The sequence below is a fragment of the Panthera uncia genome (genome assembly GCF_023721935.1).
Source record: "Panthera uncia isolate 11264 chromosome A3 unlocalized genomic scaffold, Puncia_PCG_1.0 HiC_scaffold_11, whole genome shotgun sequence".
NCBI lineage: Eukaryota > Metazoa > Chordata > Mammalia > Carnivora > Felidae > Panthera > Panthera uncia.
In genome coordinates this window covers 74,563,984-74,584,274 of record NW_026057578.1, presented here as the reverse complement: position 1 = coordinate 74,584,274, position 20,291 = coordinate 74,563,984, and the positions used below count along the sequence as shown (strand labels likewise).

Sequence of the window (20,291 nt, the reverse complement as noted above, 5' to 3'; positions counted from 1 at the left end):
AGACCCCCATCTGGTACACCTCATTTTTCTCATTGTCCTCTAATTCATCTCTTCTCTTTCTCTTACCTGAAGTGTTGCACTTAGAGAAGTTATGTGTAAACTTATGAGGTTGAGTATTTTTTATTTGATCATGTGTATTCTTTTCTTTGGGGAATTATCTCTTCATCCCCCCCTTTTTTAAAAATTCCTATATACTTTTTTTTTTTTTTTTACTGATTTTTCAATAACCTTTTTATGTCAAGAGTATTGATACTTTAATACAATAGGTATTTTTCAGTTTACTGTTTTCGTTCATGAGCTGTGAACTTCTCCAGATCAAGGACTATATGACTATAATAATGTCTATCAATTTTTAAACATATATATATATGTTTATATATATATATGCATGCTATCATGCATATATATATATGCATATATATATATATATGCATGCTAATCAGTTAAGCATTTTACACACATTATCTCACTCAAGTTTTGTAAGGATTAACACTATTTCCATGTTGTAGAAGCTGAGTGAGATTAATTTGCTGAGAAAGATGCAGCTAGCATTAAGAGGACAGGGCTAGGAATGAGACTCAAGATTTGACTACCAAGTCCATCATTCTTAATATGTTGTGTTGTATCTCATATTTCTTTAGATCAACCCATATCTACGATAGACCATAACTCTTAGTAGACATGTTTTGTACATTTGCTGGATTGAATTATTAACACATAACTCATTTTGTATATTATTTGCTTATTTAATTTTGTATAATTCGGTGTGCTGTAAATGAGAACATACATTCTTTTGCTTCTTTTATTTACTGAAGTGTAGTTGACACACACATTAGTTTCACCTGTACAACATGGTGCTTCAAAAGGCTATACTTGGTGCTGTGCTCACCACGGGTGTAGCACCAGCTGTCACCATAAAGTGTCATCACGGTACCATTGACTGTATTTCCTGTGCTGTACCTTGATCACCATGACTTATTCATTCCATAACTGGAAGCCTATGTCTCCTACTCTTCTTCCCTGTTTGCCCTCCCCGCAAACTTCCCTTCCCTCTGGCAACCATCAGTTCTCTGTATTTATGGATCTGTTTCTGCTTTTTGTTTATGTGTTTGTTTTGCTTTTTAGATTCCACATTTAAGTGAAATCATATAATATTTGTCTCTCTCTGCATTCAGTTCTTAACCCAGATACCTTATGAAATATGGTTACAAATTGATTGTTCTAAGTTGAAGTTAAAACTTTTTTCCATAGTTCTAATTTTATAAAACGTCTTCATTTTTACAAATGTATTGTATACCTTCCTAAATCCCAAAATTATGATTAAAATGTTATTTAAAAACAGCCAAATTAAAATATTATGATGTAAATGTTCTTAAGGATGCTATTTTCCTCATAAACTGGGCCACCTGAATTTTTTTTTTAAGTTTTATTTATTTTGAGAGAGAGAGCATGAGCATGGAAGGGGCAGACAGAGAGGAGATAGAATCTCAAGCAGACTCCGTGCTTTTAGCCCAGAGCCCGAGGTGGGTTCGATCTCATAAACCGTGAGATCATGACCTGAGCTGAAATCAAGAGTCACATGCTTAACCAGCTGCCCCAAATCTTTTGTTAATTGAACTGTACGATACAGTGTTATATTAGTTTCAGGTGTAGAACATATTGATTTGACAATTCTATATATTACTCAATGTTTACCATGATAAATGTAGTCCATCTGTCTTTACACAATGTTATTACGGTATTATTGACTGCATTCCCTATGCTGTACTTTTCATCTTCGTGACCTATTTTTTAACAGGAAGTTTGAGCTTCTTAATCCCCTTTATCTGTTTCACCTCTCACCACCCCCCTACACCAGTTTATTCTCTATATTTGAGTTTTTTGTTTGTTTTTTAGATTCTACATAAAATGAGATCATAAGGTATTTGTTTTTGATTCATTTCACTTAGCTTAATACCCTCTAGGTTCATCCATATTGTTACAAAGGTCAAGATCTTACCCTTTTTATGGCTGCATAATATTCCATTGTGTATTATGTATACACATAGAAACCCCACATCTCCTTTATCCATTCATTTATCAGTGGACACTTGGGTTGCTTTCATATTTTGCCTGCCATAAATAATGCTGCAACCAACAGAGGGGTGCATACATCTTTTTGAATTAATTTTTTTCTATTCTTTGGGTAGTGGAATTCAGTGGAATTCAGTAGTGGAATTACTGAATCATATGTTTTTATTTTTAATTTTTTTGAGGAGCTGATACACTGATTTCCACAGGGGCTGCACCAGTTTCCATTCTCACCAACAGTATACAGGGATTCATTTTTCCACATCCTCACCAACATTGTGATTTCTTTTTTTGATTCTAGTCATTCTGATAGGTGTAGGCTGATTAATCATTGTGGTTTTGATTTGCATTTCACTGATACGACTAACGATGTCAAATATCTTTTCATGTGTTTGGTGGCCATCTGTAGGCCTTCTTTGGAAAAATGTCTATTCAGGTCCTCTGCCCATTTTCTAATTGTTTTTTGTTTGTGTTTTGGTGTTTAGGAGTGTAAGTTCTTTATATATTTTGGATATTAACCTCTTATTGGATGTATTATTGCCAGTATATTTTCCCATTCATCAGGTTTCCTTTTTGTTTTGTTGATAGTTTCCTTCACTGTGCAAAACCTTTTCCTTTTGGTATAGTCCTAGAATTTTTTTTTTTTTTTTGCTTTCATTTTTCTTGCCTGGGGAGTCACATTTAGAAAAATGCTGCTAAGGCTGATATCAGAGATTTCTTCCTATTGTTTCTTCCAGGATTTTTGTGGTTTCAGGTTTCACATTTAGGTCTTTAATCAATTTTTTTTATTTTATTTTTGAGAGAGAGAGAGACAGAGTGCTAGTGGGGAAGGGGCAGAGAGAGAGAGAGGGAGACAGAGAATCTAAAGCAGGCTCCAAGCTGTCAGCACTCTATGCTGACATGGGACTAACTCACGAACTGCAGGATCATGACCTGAGCCGAAGTTTGAGGCTTCACTGACTGAGCCATCCAGGCGTCCCAGGTCTTTAATCCATTTTGAGTTTTCTTTTGTGTGTGGTATAAGAAAGTGGTTCAGTTTCATTTTTTTGCATGTAGCTGTCCAGTTTTCCCAGCACCACTGATTGAAGATACAGTCTTCTTTCCATTGTATATTCTTGCCTCCTTTGCCATAGGTTGATTGACCACATAGGCATGGGCTTAATTTGGGCTCTTTATTCTGTTCCATTGAGCTGTGTGTCTATTTTTGTGCCAGTACCATACTGTTTTAATTACCACATATGATTGTAGCGTATCTTGGGATTATGACACCTTCAGTTTTGTTCTTTTTTCTCAAAATTTCTTTGGCTACTACAGGTCTTCTGTCCTTCCACACAAATTTTAGTATTTGTTCTAGTTCTGTGAAAAATGCTGTTGGTATTTTGATGGGATTGTATTGAATCTATAGATTGCTTTGGGTAGTATGGACATTTCAACAATATTAATTCTAATCCATGAGCATGGAACATCTATTTGTTTTTGTCATCTTCAGTTTCTTTCATTAGTGTTTTATAGTTTTCAGGGTGCAGCAGCAGGTCTTTCACCTTCTCAATTAAGTTTAGCCCTAGGTTTTTAATTTTTTTGGTGTAATTGTAAATGATATTGTTTTCTTAATTTCTGTATATTGATTTTGTATCCTGTAATTTATCAGTTCTAATAGTTTTTTGGTGGAGTCTTTAGGGTTTTCTATGTGTAGGATCATGTCATCTGCAAAGAGTGACAGTTTTACTTCATCCTTACCAATTTTGTATGGCTTTTAATTCTTTTCCTTTTCTGATTGCTGCAGCTAGGACTTCCAGTACTATATTAACTAAAAGTGGTAAGAGTGGACACTCTTGTCGTGTTTCTGATCTTAGGAGAAAAGCTCTCTTTTTCACCATTGAGTATGATGCTGTCTGTGAGTTTGTGACATATGGCCATTATTATGTTGAGATATGTTTCCTTTAAATTCACTTTGTTGAGAATTTTTATCATAAATGGATGTCAGATGCCTTTGTCACATGCTTTTCTGCATCTTATTGAGATGATCATATGATTTTTACCCTTTCTCTTATTAATGTGATGTATCACATTGATTTTTGAGTTTTGAACTACCTTGCATCCTAGAATAATTCCTACTTAATCACGGTGAATGATTTTTTTTAATGTTTTGTTGAATTTGGTTTAATATTTCTTGAGGACTTTTAGTCTGTGTTCATCTGAGACATTGGCCTGCAATTTCCTCTTTTTGTAGTGTTTTTGTCTGGTGTTGGTATCAGGATAATGCTGGCCTTATAGAATGAATTTGGAAGCTTTTCTTTCTCTTCTGTTTTTTTGAGATAGTTTGAGAAGGTTAGGATATTAACTCTTCTTTTTTTTTTTTTTTTCAACGTTTTTTATTTATTTTTGGGACAGAGAGAGACAGAGCATGAACGGGGGAGGGGCAGAGAGAGAGGGAGACACAGAATCGGAAACAGGCTCCAGGCTCCGAGCCATCAGCCCAGAGCCTGACGCGGGGCTCGAACTCACGGACCGTGAGATCGTGACCTGGCTGAAGTCGGACGCTTAACCGACTGCGCCACCCAGGCGCCCCTATTAACTCTTCTTTAAATGTTTGGTAGTGTTTAACAGTGAATCTGTCTTGTCCTGAACCTTTGTTTGTTAGGAGTTTTGTGAATACCAATTCAATTTTATTAGTAATAACTGGTATGTTCAAATTTTGTATTTCTTTATGATTCAGTTTTGGAAGATTATGTGTTTCTAGGAATTTATCCATTTCTTTTTTAAAAATTTATTTATTTGGGGGAGAGTGCAAGTGGGGGGAGGGGCAGAAAGAGAGCTGGACAGCTCTGTGCTGACAGGCTGGCAGCAAGGAGCCTGATGTGGGGTCAGACTCACCAACCATGAGATCATGACCTGAGCTGAAGTCTGACGCTTAACCTACTGAGCCACTCAGGTGCCCTGGAATTTATTCATTTCTTCCAGGTTATCCCATTTGTTGGCATTTAGTTTTACATAATATTCTTTTAATCCTTTGTATTTTTGTAGTGTCAGTTGTTATTTCTTCTCCTTCATTTCTCATTTTAATTGTATGAGTCCTCTCTTTTCCTTGATTAGTCTGGCTAAAGGTTTATCAATTTTGTTTATATTTTCAAAGAATAAGTTCCTGGTCCTATTGCTCTTTTCTATTTTTTTAATCTCGATTTCATTTATTTCTGCTCTAACCTTTATCCTTCTTTTTTCTAGCTTTGGGCATTATTTTTCTGTGTCTAGCTATTTTAGGTGTAAAGTTGTTTGAGACTTTTCTTGATTTCTTGAGGTAGACCCGTATTGCTATAAATTTCCCTCTTAGAACAGCTTTTGCTGCATCCCAAAGATTTTGAACCATTGTGTTTTCATTTTTCTCCATATTTTTTTTTATTTCCTCTTTGATTTTTGGTTGACTCATTTATTGTTTAGTGGCATGTTTTTTAGCCTTGATGCATATTACGTTCATTTCGGACTTTTTCTTGTAATTGGTTTCTAGTTTCACACTATAGTGGTTGGAAAAGATGCTTGATATGGTTTCAGTTTTCTTAAATTTATTGAGACTTGTGTTGTGGCCTAACATGTGATCTGTTCTTTAGGAATTTCTGTGTGCACTTGAAAAAGAATGTGTACTTTTCTGTTTCTGAATGGAATGTTTTGTATATAAATGTGAGGTCCATCTGGTTGAATGTGTCATTTAAAGTCACTGTTTCCTTGTTGAATTTTTTTTTTTTCTCTTGATGACCTATCCTTTGATGCTAGTGAGGTGTTCAAGTCCTCTACTTGTATTACCATCAGTTTCTCCTTTCTTGTATGTTAATATTTGCTTTATATTTTTAAGTGCTCCTATGTTGGGTGCATAGATACTTCCAGTTGGACTGTTCCTTTTGTCATTATGCCCTTCTTTGTCTCTTGCTACATGAATTGTTTAAATCTTTTAGAAATATGATTCTATAAGCGTCAGACTATGACAAGGATGGCTATTCTTCATTGTTCTATCATTGTTTCTTAACTTTGTACATTAGAATCATTTGGGGACCTTTTAGAAGTCCAAATGCCAAGGCTGCATTGAACCAAGATTAATTAAAAAGTAATGACTGACAATGGACTGTAGATATTAGTGTTCAATTTCCCTAGGTGATTACAATATAATTTTACTTGTATAGAAAGTTAAAGGTATTGATACTATTTATATTCTTTGTTTTTTGTATCTGTAGTTGAAATAAGTGCTAAATTTTACTTAAAGAAAATAAAGATGTATTTTTTTTAACCCAAGCTTCTGATTCTCTGGTTAAGAGTATCTGTTACAGACTTTTCAAAGATTGTAACTTGCCTTATACAGTGAGCTTCTTGTCTAGGAAGACCTATTCTTATTTTGTTTTGGAGAGGGTCTAAATATGTTATCTAAATATGTTATCTAAATATGTAGCTGTAAAGAATTAAATGTTATTGAATATTTGAAAAAAATGAAAGATTAGTCTAACCTAATTCAACAAACTTAACTTTCTCAGTTACAATGAATAATTTACACGTTACGTAATTATCCCTCCCCGCTCCCCCCCCCCATTATTTTATTATAAATTTTAAAACCCACAAAACATTGAAAGAGTTTATGGTGAATATACTCCTATATCCACCACTTAGATTCCACAGTTAATATTCACTATTCTGGCTTCGTCACTTACCTTTCCATTTGTGCATCTCTCCATTCATCAGTGTATCTGAGTTTTGGTGCCTTTCAAAATATTTTGCAGGTGTCCTAGATCTTTCTCCAAAATCCTTCAGTATGTCTGCATTAACTAGAATTTAGGTGTTGGTAAAATTTGGAAACAATGAAATGCATAATCCTAAGTGTAGCATAAGTTTCTGTGAATGAATATACTCCTGCAGTCCATTTTCAAGATGCAGAACATTACCATTATCTTGGCTCTTTTATCTCTTCCCAGTAAATCCTATTGTATTGATTTTTCTGAACCATGCTTTATTTTTGTCTGTACCAGATTTAATATAAATAGAAGTGGACACTGTGTTCTCTTTGTAGATAGCCTCATTTCACCTGGCATATTTTTGAAATTCATCCATGTTGTGACATGTGTCACAATTTTTATTTTGTTTATTCCCGAGTAGTAGTCCATTACATGAATATACTGGAGTTTACTCTTTTATTAATGGACATTTGGACTTGTACTGATTTTTTGCTCTTTGAATAAAACTGTTCTGAACGTTTTTGTATAAGTCTTTCTATGGGCATATCTTTTCACTTCTGTTGGAGTGGAATTGCTAGGTCTTAAGATAGGAATAGATTTAGTTTTTACAGAAGGTGTCTGATCTTTTCAAAAGTGGTTGTGCCATTTTACATGCTCAGCAGCATATGAGAGTTTAGGTTGTTTACATCTTCACCGACATTTGATATTTTATTTTAATGTTACCTCTTAATATTAGTATTCTTACTTTTTCCTGAGTTTTTCTTTGATTCAATTTTAAATTTATTTTGCACATTGCAAATTTGCCTACCCCCCACCTCAAAAAGTCCCCCAAAACCTTAAAATGGTAGCTTTGGTGAGATGGGAAACTACCTTGGTAGTTCATTCAGTTGAGCATGTGACTCGATTTTGTCTCAGGTCTTGGCCCTGAGGTCGTAGGATTGAGCCCCACCTCAGACTCTGTGCTGAGCCTGGAGCCTCCTTGGAATTCTCTCTGTCTTTGTCTCTCTCTGTCCCTTCCCCCCACTCACATGCTCTAAAATAAAATGAAAAAAAAAAAAAAAAGAATTTGGCAATTTTTATTTTTGAACATTTTTTAGAAAACTTGCAAAATATTTAACTTTGTTATTAATTTAGGTCATATTATAGTGCGCTCTTTTGGCATTTATGATGTATATAGAATAATGACATTGTTAGAAATAGGATTTATAAATGTTTCTTTTTCAATTTCAGTAGGGAAATCAATTAGGAGTAAGAGTTTGTGAATGATTTAATGGATAAAAGAAGCAGTTAGAGAAAAATTTGTTAGTTTTTCAGATAGTTTACTGATGTAATAGTTTTAATGTCTACCTCTTAAGTTCATTGAAATTTCTAAGATAAATGTTTGTGTCCCACTTTTCACCTTTTTTGGCTTTTTTTAATGTACCTCATGTGACTAGCAAAATCTCATGATGACTTTTAGGATTTAAAATTTACTACTTCTGTAATTACCAACTGACTTCTAGTTTCAGGGTTATTGTTGTATTTTTTCTTACTGCCATTTTCTTTGGATCTTTCATTTTCTGTTCAAAATGCAGAATTAGTTTTAAGTAGAACTGTGTTAAGTAGAACCCCGTTTACAGTCAGGCATGCCAGAAGTGGACATTGCTCCTTTCAAATGGAAGATGTCACTGTGAAAATACTGTGTGGCTATTTTGGTTTTTGGTTAACTTTTCTTGGGTTTACAGTGAAATAGGTAATTATAGATTTTTAAAATATAGATCTAGTTACAAATGGAGAGAAAGGAAAGAGACATTATGGTACTGACTTTGGAAAAGAAGAGTCTTTTGAACAAATGGTATTGAGAAATAGGATATCCACATGAAAAAGGGAAATTGGACCCTTACCTTGCATTTGTACACAAAAACTAACTCAAAATAAAGACTTAAATATAAGACCTGAAAGTATAAAACTCCTAGTAGAAACATAGGGGGAATACTTCTTGACATTAGTCTTGATAATGATCTGTTGATTATGACACCAAGAGCAATGACAACAAAGCAAAAAGAGACAAGTGGGACTGTATCAAACTAAGGGACTTACTGCACAATAAAGGAAACAATCGGCAGGATGAAAAGTCATCCTATAGAGTTGACGATAATACTTGAAAACAATGTATCTGATAAGGGGTTAACATCCAAAATACGTAAGAAACCTCTCAGCAGCAAAAAAACAAATAACCTGGTTAGAAAATGGGCAAAGGACTTGAACAGATACTTTTTCAAAGATGACCTACAAATCGCCAACAGAGATATGAAAAGATGTTCACCTTCATTAATTATCAAGGAAATGCAAATCAAAACTAAAATGAGATACCACTGTACAACTGTTAGGATGGCTATTAAAAACCAAAAAAACGGGGTGCCTGAGTGCCTCATTCAGTTAAGCATCTGACTTCAGCTCAGGTTATGATCTCACGGTTCATGAGTTTGGGCCCCACGTCGGGCTCTGTACCGACAGCTGAGTCTGGAGCCTGCTTCAGATTCTGTGTCTCCCTCTCTCTCTGCCTGTCCCCAGTTCGCACTCTGTCTCTGTCTCTCTCTCCCTCAAAAATAAACAAACATTAACATTTAAAAAAAAAGTGAAATGAATGCCAAGTGTTACAGGATATGGAGAAATTGAAACCCTGTATGTACACTATTGGTGGGAGTGTAAAATGGTATGGCAACAATGGAAAACAGTGTGGATGTTCCTCCAAAAAGTAAGTAATATAACTGCTGTATGACCTGGCAATCCCACTTCTGAGTATATATCCAGAAGGGCTAAAATCAGAATCTCAAAGAGCTACCTGTACCTCCATGTTCATTATAGTGTTATTCACAATAGCAAAGAGACAGGAAAAAATCCCAGTGTCTATCAACAAATGAATGTGGTATTTAAGAAAAGATAGTATATACAGACAGCCTGAAAGGAGAAAATCATGCCAGTTGCAAAAATACAGATGAATCTAGAGGACATTATGCCAACTGACATAAACCAGTCACAGCAGGACAAATATTGCATGTTTCTAACATGAAGTATCTAACTTAGTCAAACTCACACATACAGAGACTACAGTAGTGGTTGCCAGGGGTCTGGAAGGTGGAGGAAGGGTGTTGTTGTTGTTCAGTGCGTGTAAAGTTTCAGCTCTGGTAGATGAACAGATTCTAGAGATGTGCTGTACAACATAATGCTTATACTTAACAATACAGTATTGTGCATTTCAAAACTTGAGAGGGTAGACAGAGCTTATGTTACTGAAACCGCTGAAAACCCCCTGAAAAAGACACAAGGAACCTTTGGGGAAGTGTTGGGTAGGTTTATTACTTTGATTGTAATGATGGTATCAGGTTGTACCGCACATGCTCATATTCATCAACTTGTACACATTAAATATGTGCAGTTCTTTGTATATCCCTTACATCTGAGTAAAGCTATTAAAAAATCAACGTACCGTCCAGCAATTGGATTATTGTATATGTATCTGATGATCAATATCTTATTATAAACAAAGAAACTATAGTATCACATCTGTACAATACAAAAATCAATTTAATTGCAGTGTAAATAATGAGTTTTAGGAGACTGTGACTAAAGGAAGAAAATTTAGTTACAAGGTTGTTTGAGTGATCTAGTTAACTAGTAATCTGTGCTTAGATTTCTGGTTTGCACAATAGGGCAGGTAGTATCCCCTGTCACCTGGGGGGTGGGGGACGTGGACCTAGGAGGTTGGATTTCTCTGGGAAGATCATGAGATCAGGGTGGAGCAATAAGTCTGTTAGCAGTGTGGAGATTATCTACATAGTGATGGTTGAGCAGTTCTGGAGTTGTCTGTTTGGCCTAAAGAAACTTGGGAATGATCATGTATAGAGAGCGTGCTTACTGAAGCTTGGAGCAGTAAATATACCCATGGAAAGTATTTCAATTTACTCTGTGTAAACATATCTATGTATACATGTTAAACAATGTTAATTGCAAGCCACGATAAAGAACTGGGGTTTTAATCAGTAACATAAAACATAATTTGCAAACTACTTGTAAATAACGGTAGCCTTAATAAATAGAATGATGAAGGTCATAAATGATTATTTTTATATCAAGTAGTTGACTTCAATTTACTTAAACAAATATTTATTGAATAGCTTTTGGAGTTTGTGTTGCTGTCATTAAGTGGTGGTATTACAAAGAAAAAATATCACTGAGAACTGCACTTAAGTTGTTTTGTTATAAACCAGGAAATGGTAGTATCAGGTTTACAGAATACAAATATCAACTTAATTGCAATATAAATAATGGGAGTTAGGGGAATGTGACTAGAGGGGGAAAAACCAGTTAGTAGGTTGTTTTAAATGGTTTTATGAGGCACACTGATATGTTCAGTGTTACATTTTAGATAGGGTACTCCACAGTAGGGTATTAGAAGATAGTGATGGCATGTCTGGATATGGAAACAAGAAAAAGGGCATTATTTTACATACTTTTTACTGTCCTCTGCAAGGACTTGTTTATTTTTTTAAGGGGGTTATCCTAATAGTACATAAAAATACTAGGGTAAATAGAGTTATCAAGAAATTTGCTAAAAATAGAATCAGGTCTTTAGTTAATGAATTTATTAGGTGTAAAAAACAATCTGCAGGGATCCCAGCTGGTTTCTTGTTTGCATAGCTAAAGAATTGTGGCACATTTAATGAAAGAGGAGATAAAGTGCAGCCCATAGTAAAGTCAAAACAAAACTTGGAAGTTTGGTTTCTGATTTCCGGATTCTGGCATCTAAATTTATAGATAAGTATAGCATATTGGAAGAGAACAGGTATGCTAAAAGGGATCCTAAAAGGTTATTTGCAGGTATTAAGCTCTCATTACTACTCTTACTTTTTTCCCCTGTGTATAGAAGGTTAGAAGAGTTGAAACTAGCTTTGTGAAACTGAGCCATGAAATCATCTAAGTGTGAACCCTGACTGAAGTGATGGGATGAAATGGGTTTTCCTTAAGTACATATGAGTACAAAATATACCTTAAAGGAAGTGAGTACTTCCTTTTCATCTCACTCATGGTATACTGTATTCTTACATTGTTGTCTTGTATCTGTTTTTGGATAAATAATGTTGGTAGAATTTCCAGTGATTTTTTTTAAATGTGTTTTGCTTATTTGAAACAATAAGATCCTTAATTCTTAAACTTTTAGTTTTGATGGCTTTTTATATAAAATATTTAGTAAGTATTGGTATCATTTAAACATACTACTTTATGAGAAACTCTTTAGTTGAAAGTAATTATAAATTGATTTTTAAAATCAGTAATGACTTTAGTTCTTATCATTAGTGAAAATGTATTTAAGTTAATTCCCATAGAATATTGTCTGAAATAACTGAATTCAGACGTTGGCTAAAAGTTTAGCCTCAGAAGAAATTTTAAACCTAATCTATAATATTGTATTCCATATTTGAAAATAGAATCTTAAAAGAGTAAATCTTAAAAGTTCTCATCACAAGGGAAGAAAAAAATTTTCAAAACTTTATAGTGTGACAGACTTATTGTGATTGTTTTACGGTGTATACAAATGAATTATTCTGTACACCTGAAACTAATATGATATACATTGATTTTTTTACCTCAAAAAAAAAAAAAAAAAGAACCTCATAGAATTCACAGATGCCTTCCTAGTAATGAATAGTCTCTATTAAATCCAGTGCTTCTGGATTTATATCCGTATTTGGCAGTGCTTAGATGCTCCACACAGTACCTGTGTGTGAGAAAAGACATTTCTAGGGATGACATATGTAAAGTTTCATTACAGGCATTAACAGATAAACATTTGCAATTGATTATGTTAATAGGGAACACTACTTTCAGCCCCAATTAAACATTATTCCCCTCCTACCGAAAGATGCATTATTCTCATTAATAGATCTATATTACCAAAAAAAATGTACTCCATTATTATTTGAATTTAATCAATAAAAACCTTGTAGAGAAAATATATGTAGAACCTTTTTATACTCTTTGCCTAATTAAGTCTGTAAAGTTAATGTGTAATCAAATTACAAGTGGTGCTGCATTTAACTTGATAACTGCACAAACTAGGTAACTTGACAACTTTCATATTAAAATTGTATAGACTCTATGCTCAATATGTATATAGTATATTCATTAAGAAAGTACACACATGTCATCTTGTATTAGTAGTTACTATTCTATAAATACAGTACAGAATACATCATAATAAAAATAAATATGGTCTTTAGAAAACAATTCCTGGGGCACCTGGGTGGCTCAGTCGGTTAAGCATCTGACTTTGGCTCAGGTCATGATCTCACGGTTCATGAGTTCGAGCCCCACATTGGGCTCTGTGCTGACAGCTCAGAGCCTGATGCCTCCTTCAGATTCTGTGTCTCTCTCTTTCTCTGCCCCTCTCCTGCTTGTGATCTCTCTCAAAAATAAACAAACATTAAAAAATTAAAAAAAAAAAAGAAACTATTCCTGGTAAGATGCACAGTCCCAATGACAGTCAAAAAACTCTATTAATGCTAATGGAGGTGAAGAGCTATGAAGCAGGGACAGTTAGTTGACTCTTGTTTACTAGGGTAGTTTTAGCTGAAGTGAAACAGAGCTTAAAATTTCTAAATTGAATGATATTTTAAGTGAAAAATTATCTGTTGTTGATAAGAGTGTCATTCAACTTACTCTGCTTTTATCTGTCTTTCACAGAGCTCTTTAATAAGCATTTACGGTCAGTTTTTGGCAGCCTTAGAATCACTGAAAGCATTCTGGGATGTTATGGATGAAATCGACGAGAAGACTTGGGTACTGGAGCCAGAAAAACCTACAAGGAGTGCAACAGCACGCAGGATTGCACTGGGTAGGGAAAAGGGATTAAGGAGGCTTTTTGTTTGTTTAGATGTTGGATTATACTTTGTATTACTAAGGAAAATGGAGCTCAAGAGGACATTGGACCCTTAGGTGAGACTTTTTTTGCATGAAGTCAAATGAGCTCTGATTTAGCCCTATGTATTTGAATGTAAATATTTCAGGAGAAAGGGCAAGTACTAAGGTGTTTCATTATAAAAGGTGATGATCCAATGGCAGTATCATTCAGAGATCCTGTATAATCAGCTGTTAGTAGCTCAGAAATAGTGGAACAGGTTTTTCAGTACTTCCATTATTTGGGAAAAGAAACTGTTAGAAATAGGGGCACCTGGGTGGCTCAAGTCGGTTAAGTGTTGGACGTCAGCTTAGGTCATGATTGTACAGTCTGTGAGTGCAAGCCCCGCACTGGGCTCTGTGCTGACAGCTCGGAGCCTGGAGCCTACTTTGGGTTCTGTCCCCCTCTCTCTCTGCCCCTCCCTCACTCATGCGCTGTCTTTCTCCTTCAAAACTACATAAACACTAAGAAAAAAAAATTTTTTAAAAGAAACTGTTAGAAATAATGAAATCTTCATCCATGAAACTAGACAAGATTAATATCAACAGATCTGGGAATATTTTCTGATGAACTTTAGAGGATGAAAGGATCTGAAGTGGGCCATACATGCCATTGAAGAGTAAACAGGAAGCACAAAATAATAATTAAATATATTTTAAGTATTTACTATAAATATATGTGACATTAATGAATAAGATGTGTTACAACTGTAAATACCCCTGCAACATTACCATATTCTTATTATAAAATTAGTTTTATGTATTTTTATTATGAGCAAGCCATATATGAAGTCAGTTTTGAGTTCAGCCTCTCCAGATTTTAGATGTTTTAAACTATGTTTCAGTTTACAGTAAATAGTGTAGTTAGGTGATCATATGATATCTATTTGTGTCTTCCCTTCTCTTTTTTTTTTTTAGCCTAAATAAATATATTGTTAAAAGACATATGTTCTGAAAGATATTATGAAATTCTGTTGTGAGTCCTATCCACATTAGCAATTTTTATGGTTTCTCCCCAGGCATAATAGATTATCTGGGAGAAAATAAGTAACATGTAATTATGAGAAAAGGAAGATACCGTTGTATAGCAGTTGTACAAATAGTATTGTTACTTAGTCTAAAAAGTTTAATCCGTATTTAATTTTGAATAGTTGACCAAATAATGGTATATTTGTGAACAAATAGATATTAAGAATGAAAATATTTTCTTCAAAATAGTGTAGTAATTTATTTTCTTCATAGCCCCATGTAAATAATTATTTTAATTAGGTAATGATTAAATATACTTTTATTATATTGCTCATTGTTCAGCATAAACAACCTGCTTTTTAGTCACTTTCTCTGTATTTACCTATAGCTCTTTTTTATCCCCTTTCAGGCACTGATATGCTTTTTGAAGACCAAGTTTTCAGCAAACTAATTGAGATATATTAAATAATATACTCATTATTAAGTGAAGCCATTAGTATATGACATAGCTAAAGGCTAATATGGGATTTGTGTTCATGGTAAAGAATGTATAAGCAAATGAGATTATAGCACTTTTATGTTTTATATATCATTTTTACTTGATTACCTTTTTGTCAGATCTGTAATAATTGTGTTCATATTGTTGTCAACCTTAACCAAAAGCTAATGTTACGGTGTGTAGAATTTATTAAGTCCTTTTTACTGTAAAAATAAAATCCAAATGCCCTTATACAGTTATACTATGTGCCTTTAAAAGTAAAACTTCTGAAATCCATACAATATTCCAGTATAGATAGAACTTATGAAAGAATCTAGTGCCAAGTAGAAATAGATTTTTCTTAGATCTTATAAACTAGGTTAGTTGTTTGTTATTAAACGAACAGTTTCAGTTTAATGTGAATTGAGTCTATTGTTGAAGTGGAAAGCTTCACAATGAGCAAAAGAATTCAGAAAATGTTTTTTTAAAATATTTAAATTTCAGTTGACATAAAATGTAATATTGGTTTCAGGGGTACAATATAGTGATTCAACAGTTCCATGTTACTCAGTGTTCATCAAGATAAGTTTTGATTTGTATTTTCCTGATGAAGAGTGATGTTGACCATGTGTCCATTGGCTATCTGCATGTCTTCTTGGGAAAAATGTCTGTTCGTGTCCTCTGTCCATTTCTTAACTGCATTATTCATTTTTGCGATGTTGAGTTTTATAAGTTCTTTATAGATTTTGGATACTAACCCTTTCTCAGATATGTCATTTGCAAATATCTTCTCCCAGTTTGTAGGTTGCCTTTTAGTTTTGTTGACCATTTCCTTTGCTGTGCAGAAGCTTTTTATTTTGCTGAAGTCCCAATAGTTTATTTTTGCTTTTGTGTCCCTTACCTCAGGAGACATCTCTAGAAAGAAGTTGCTACAGCCACCGTCAAAGGGATGTTCTCATCCCTTTATGTTTGGTGTAAGAAATAGTCCAGTTTTTCCAACACCATTTGTTGAAGAGATTGTCTTTTTCCCAATGGATATTATTTCCTGCTGTGTCGAAGATTAATTGACCATATAGTTATGGGTTTATTTCTGAGTGTTCTATTTTGTTCCATTGATCTATATTTTGTGCCAGTACTACACTGTTTCGATCACTACAACTTTGTAATATAATTTGAAGTCTGGAATAGTGATACCTCCAGCTTTGCTTTTCTTTTGCAAGGTTGCTTTGGCTATTCAGGGTCTTTTCTGGCTCCATACAAATACCAGGGTTGTTTTTCTAACTCTGTGTAAAATGCTAATGGTAGTTTGACAGGGATTGCATATTAAATGTGTAGATTGCTTTAGGTAATAAAGACATTTTAGCAATATTCATTCTTCTAACCTATGAGCATGGAATGTCTTTCCATCTTTTTGTATCACTGTTTCCCTTCATCAGTGTTTTGTATAGTTTTCAGAGTACAAGTCTTTCACCTCTTTGGTTAGGTTTATTCCTAGGTATCTTTTTTTTTTTTTTTGGTGTAGTTGTAAGTGGGATTGATTTCTTAATTTCTCTTTCTGCTGCTTCATTTTTAGTGTATAGAAATGCAACAGATTTCTGTATGTTGATTTTGTATCCTGTGACTTTACTGAATTCATATATAAGTTCTAGCAGTTTTTTGGAGGAGTCTTTTGAGTTTTCTCTATGGAGTATCAGAAAGTTTTACTTCCTTGCTGATTTGGATACCTGATATAAGTGGGATGTTAAAATTCCCTGCTATTACTGTGTTATTATCAATTAGTTCCTTTATGTTTGTTATTGTTTTATATATTTGGGTGCTTTCATGTTGGGTGCATAAATATTTACAATTGTTAGATGTTCTTGTTGGATTGTCCCCTTTATTATGATATAGTGCCCTTCTTTATCTCTTGTTACGGTCTTTGGTTTAAAGTCTAGTTTGTCCAGTATAAGTATTGCTACTCTGGCTTTCTTTTGACATCCATTTGTGTAGTAAATATTTCTCTTTAAGTCTAAAATGAGTCTCTTGTAGGCAGAATATAGATAGGTCTTAACTTTTGTTTATCCATTCTGACAACCTCTGTCTTTTGATTGGAGCGTTTAGTCCACTTCATTGGAAGTGATTATTGATAGAAAATGTTTCGATAAAACTCCATAAAACTCAAATCATAATTTATTGTATGCTGGTCTTTTTACATCTGACCATAATTGTGCTTTCCAAGAAAGTTATGGAAGTCACTTGGATAATTATTTCTTGAACTTGTGATTTCTTTTAATATTAAAGATCTATCACTCTATAAAAAATTTTTATTTAAGCTAAAATAGAATTCTGACCAGAATTTCACTAGAAATCAATTAACTTAATGGACTGACTCTGTATTTTAAAACTTTAGATGGATCCCCAAATCTTTATTCATAATCATAATTTCAAAGTGCATTTCTTTTAGACTATAAAATTATATTTATAAATATATTTTATAAATAAATACATTTATATATTTATTGAAACCCATAACACATTGGCTAATCTTTCCTGTAAGTACCCAGATACTGCTTTATTTTTTATTTGATGAACTTCTACTTCTATAAACTTTAATGTTCTTTTATTCTAGGGAATAATGCTTCAATACATATAGAGGTTGACCCCAAGCATGCTACTATGCTTCCTGAGTGCTGCTTTCTTGGAGCTGACCATGGTATGAGATCTCCTATTTAAATGTTTTTAACAGTCATAAAATTCTTGTCTTCACTGTTAAAATATTCTAAAATATTAACATATGGTAATTATTTTAAATGAAAATGTTTCATCATTCTGAACTGTGTACTTTTGTGTTTTTTTAAGTAGATGATTTAGATTTTCCAGTCAAATAATTAGCAAATTCTGTGTTTTAACAAGAGAGTATATTTCAGAGTTGCTAAGAGATCTTAGAAGTTTTCATCAGAAAATAATTTGTAACTACATGTGGTAATAGGTATTAACTGAATTTGTAGTGATCATTTTGCAATACACACACATACCAAATCATGATGTTGTACACCTAAAAGCAATACAATATTATATACCCATTATATCTCAGTTAAAAAAAAAAAAATTCTGTGCTAAATGTGGCTTTACAAAGCGAGAGCTGCAGACACTACATTTTTAAACGTTTTTTTTTTTTTTTTTTTAATCTCTGAAGTGGTAAAACCTCTTGGAATTAAGCTGAGCAGGAACATACATTTGTGGTAGGTATTTTTTGTAACACAATATTTATTTTTCTATTATTTTGCAAATTTAATAACAATTTTTTTTCATGCTTTTAGGGATCCAGAAAATAGTCTGTTACAAAATTTGAAAGATGTTTTAGAAATAGATTTTCCAGCTCGCACTAACCTGGAAAAATCTGTAAGTTTTATGAGTGCTTTGATATTCCAAACAGCATAGCATAATGAAAGTTAAATGTTCTTCTTTTAGACACCAGAGAAAAATGAGGCTGAAAGGGAGGGAATTGGAAGAATATTGTAACAGACTTCTGAACTGCAAGCAACAGTAGCATCAAAGAATTTGTTAACCTTTGATTAGTGGTTTAAGTATACTTTTGTCATGGTCTTTGTAGCAATGAAGTGATTAATGACAGACATCTTTATTATTAAAAATAGGGGGAAGGTCCAAAGTAGCTAATGAGATGTTTGGATATTCTAATACTATCTGCTTATGGATGATTGAAATAAAGTTTTAATTAGCTTGATGGATTTTGTGAAGGATGGCAGTACAGTTTTTGAAAATGAATAGATGTCACTGTGTTGCAAAAATGATAAACTTGGGATTGAGTTTTGATAAAGTTGCAGAGGTTGTAGACTATTAAAGTGGTGGGAATGTTTTTGTCTTCTTCCTTTAGTTAAAGAATTTTGAAGTTTAGTAATCATTAGCTAATGTCAATTAGTATCTTTATATATTACATTGGCATAATATTGATGTACAATGTGGGAAATTTACTTAAGCCCCAAATAGAACCTGTTTTTTAGTATATCTGTGTGTATCACTTACTGGATGCAAAAGGAAGCACTCTTACAAATCGCTTTTCTAAAGGGTTAAGTAGTGATGTAACTGTATTTTCTGTAAATAATGCTATAGTTACCTTTATGAAAACTTTGTATGAAAATTTGATCTTGTCTATCCCATAGTATTCTTTCTTATATTACCTTGTGTGTTTTAAACACTTGTGCTTATAAATATTTCTTCTTTTGAAGGATTTTTCTATGGATTGTGGCATTTGTTATTCATATCAACTTGATGGTGCCATTCCTGATCAAGTGTGTGATAATCCCCAATGTGCACAGCCTTTCCATCAAATATGCTTATATGAGGTAAACAATAAAAATAACGCTGTTAAGACTATTTTGGCTACCATGACCTAGCAAGTCTGCATGTTGAAATATACAGAATCCAAAATCTGTTGAAGTGAATAGCAATCTCTTTTTTCCATTAGCTTCTTTACCAGTCCATTTCCAGATGCCCGTGTGCTTTCATTTCTTCATCCTGGTCACTAATGAGTGAATAAATGTCCTAAAGTAGTATCCTAGGAAGGGAGAAAATGTATCCAGAATATATTCATGGGCTGCTTACTGATGCATAACAGATCAAATTGATGCTACATTGGAATCTTTCAGTGAAAATCTCATGTGACCACAGTGCAAACTGTCACTCATCCAAGTGGGAGTAGTAGTGGTAGCAATAAGGTGAAAGGGAACTGGCACTAATGAGTGTCCGTTACTTTTCAAAGTATATTTAAGTATAGAATAAATGTAATAATCTTACTTTTGATATTGAGAAAAATGCGTTTTGTGATCTGGATATGTCACAGCACTCTCAGTGACATTTTATTTATTATTTACTCTCTGTGAAGTCTGCTTTCGTTCCTGTGTATAGTCATTTGATCTCTATAGCATTCATCTTAGGGCACAGTTGACATGATTATATATGCATGTATATATGAAACACCTTCAGTTGTATAGTGCGTTCAGTCTTCTTGAATATCACCTCTTGTTTTTGTGATTAGAGGTAGCAAGCAGTTGGTGTTACCTGCACTTTAAGAATGGAGAACTTAGAGATGTCAATTCACCTTCTATAAACTCACAAAATACCAGGTCTAA

At 33.6% G+C, this 20,291-nt stretch overlaps 1 protein-coding gene across 4 annotated transcripts in view; it reads left to right on the top strand.

The window, feature by feature from the left end:
- FANCL (FA complementation group L) overlaps positions 1-20,291 on the top strand; it is an 85,102-nt gene that overhangs the window by 63,389 nt on the left and 1,422 nt on the right. For all 4 annotated transcript variants that reach the window (XM_049651515.1, XM_049651516.1, XM_049651518.1 and 1 more), the window contains 5 exons: positions 13,503-13,653; positions 17,771-17,854; positions 18,338-18,383; positions 18,462-18,543; positions 19,389-19,505. In XM_049651515.1, the coding sequence (XP_049507472.1) occupies positions 13,503-13,653; positions 17,771-17,854; positions 18,338-18,383; positions 18,462-18,543; positions 19,389-19,505 (480 nt within the window). The remainder of the gene's footprint in view (positions 1-13,502; positions 13,654-17,770; positions 17,855-18,337; positions 18,384-18,461; positions 18,544-19,388; positions 19,506-20,291) is intronic.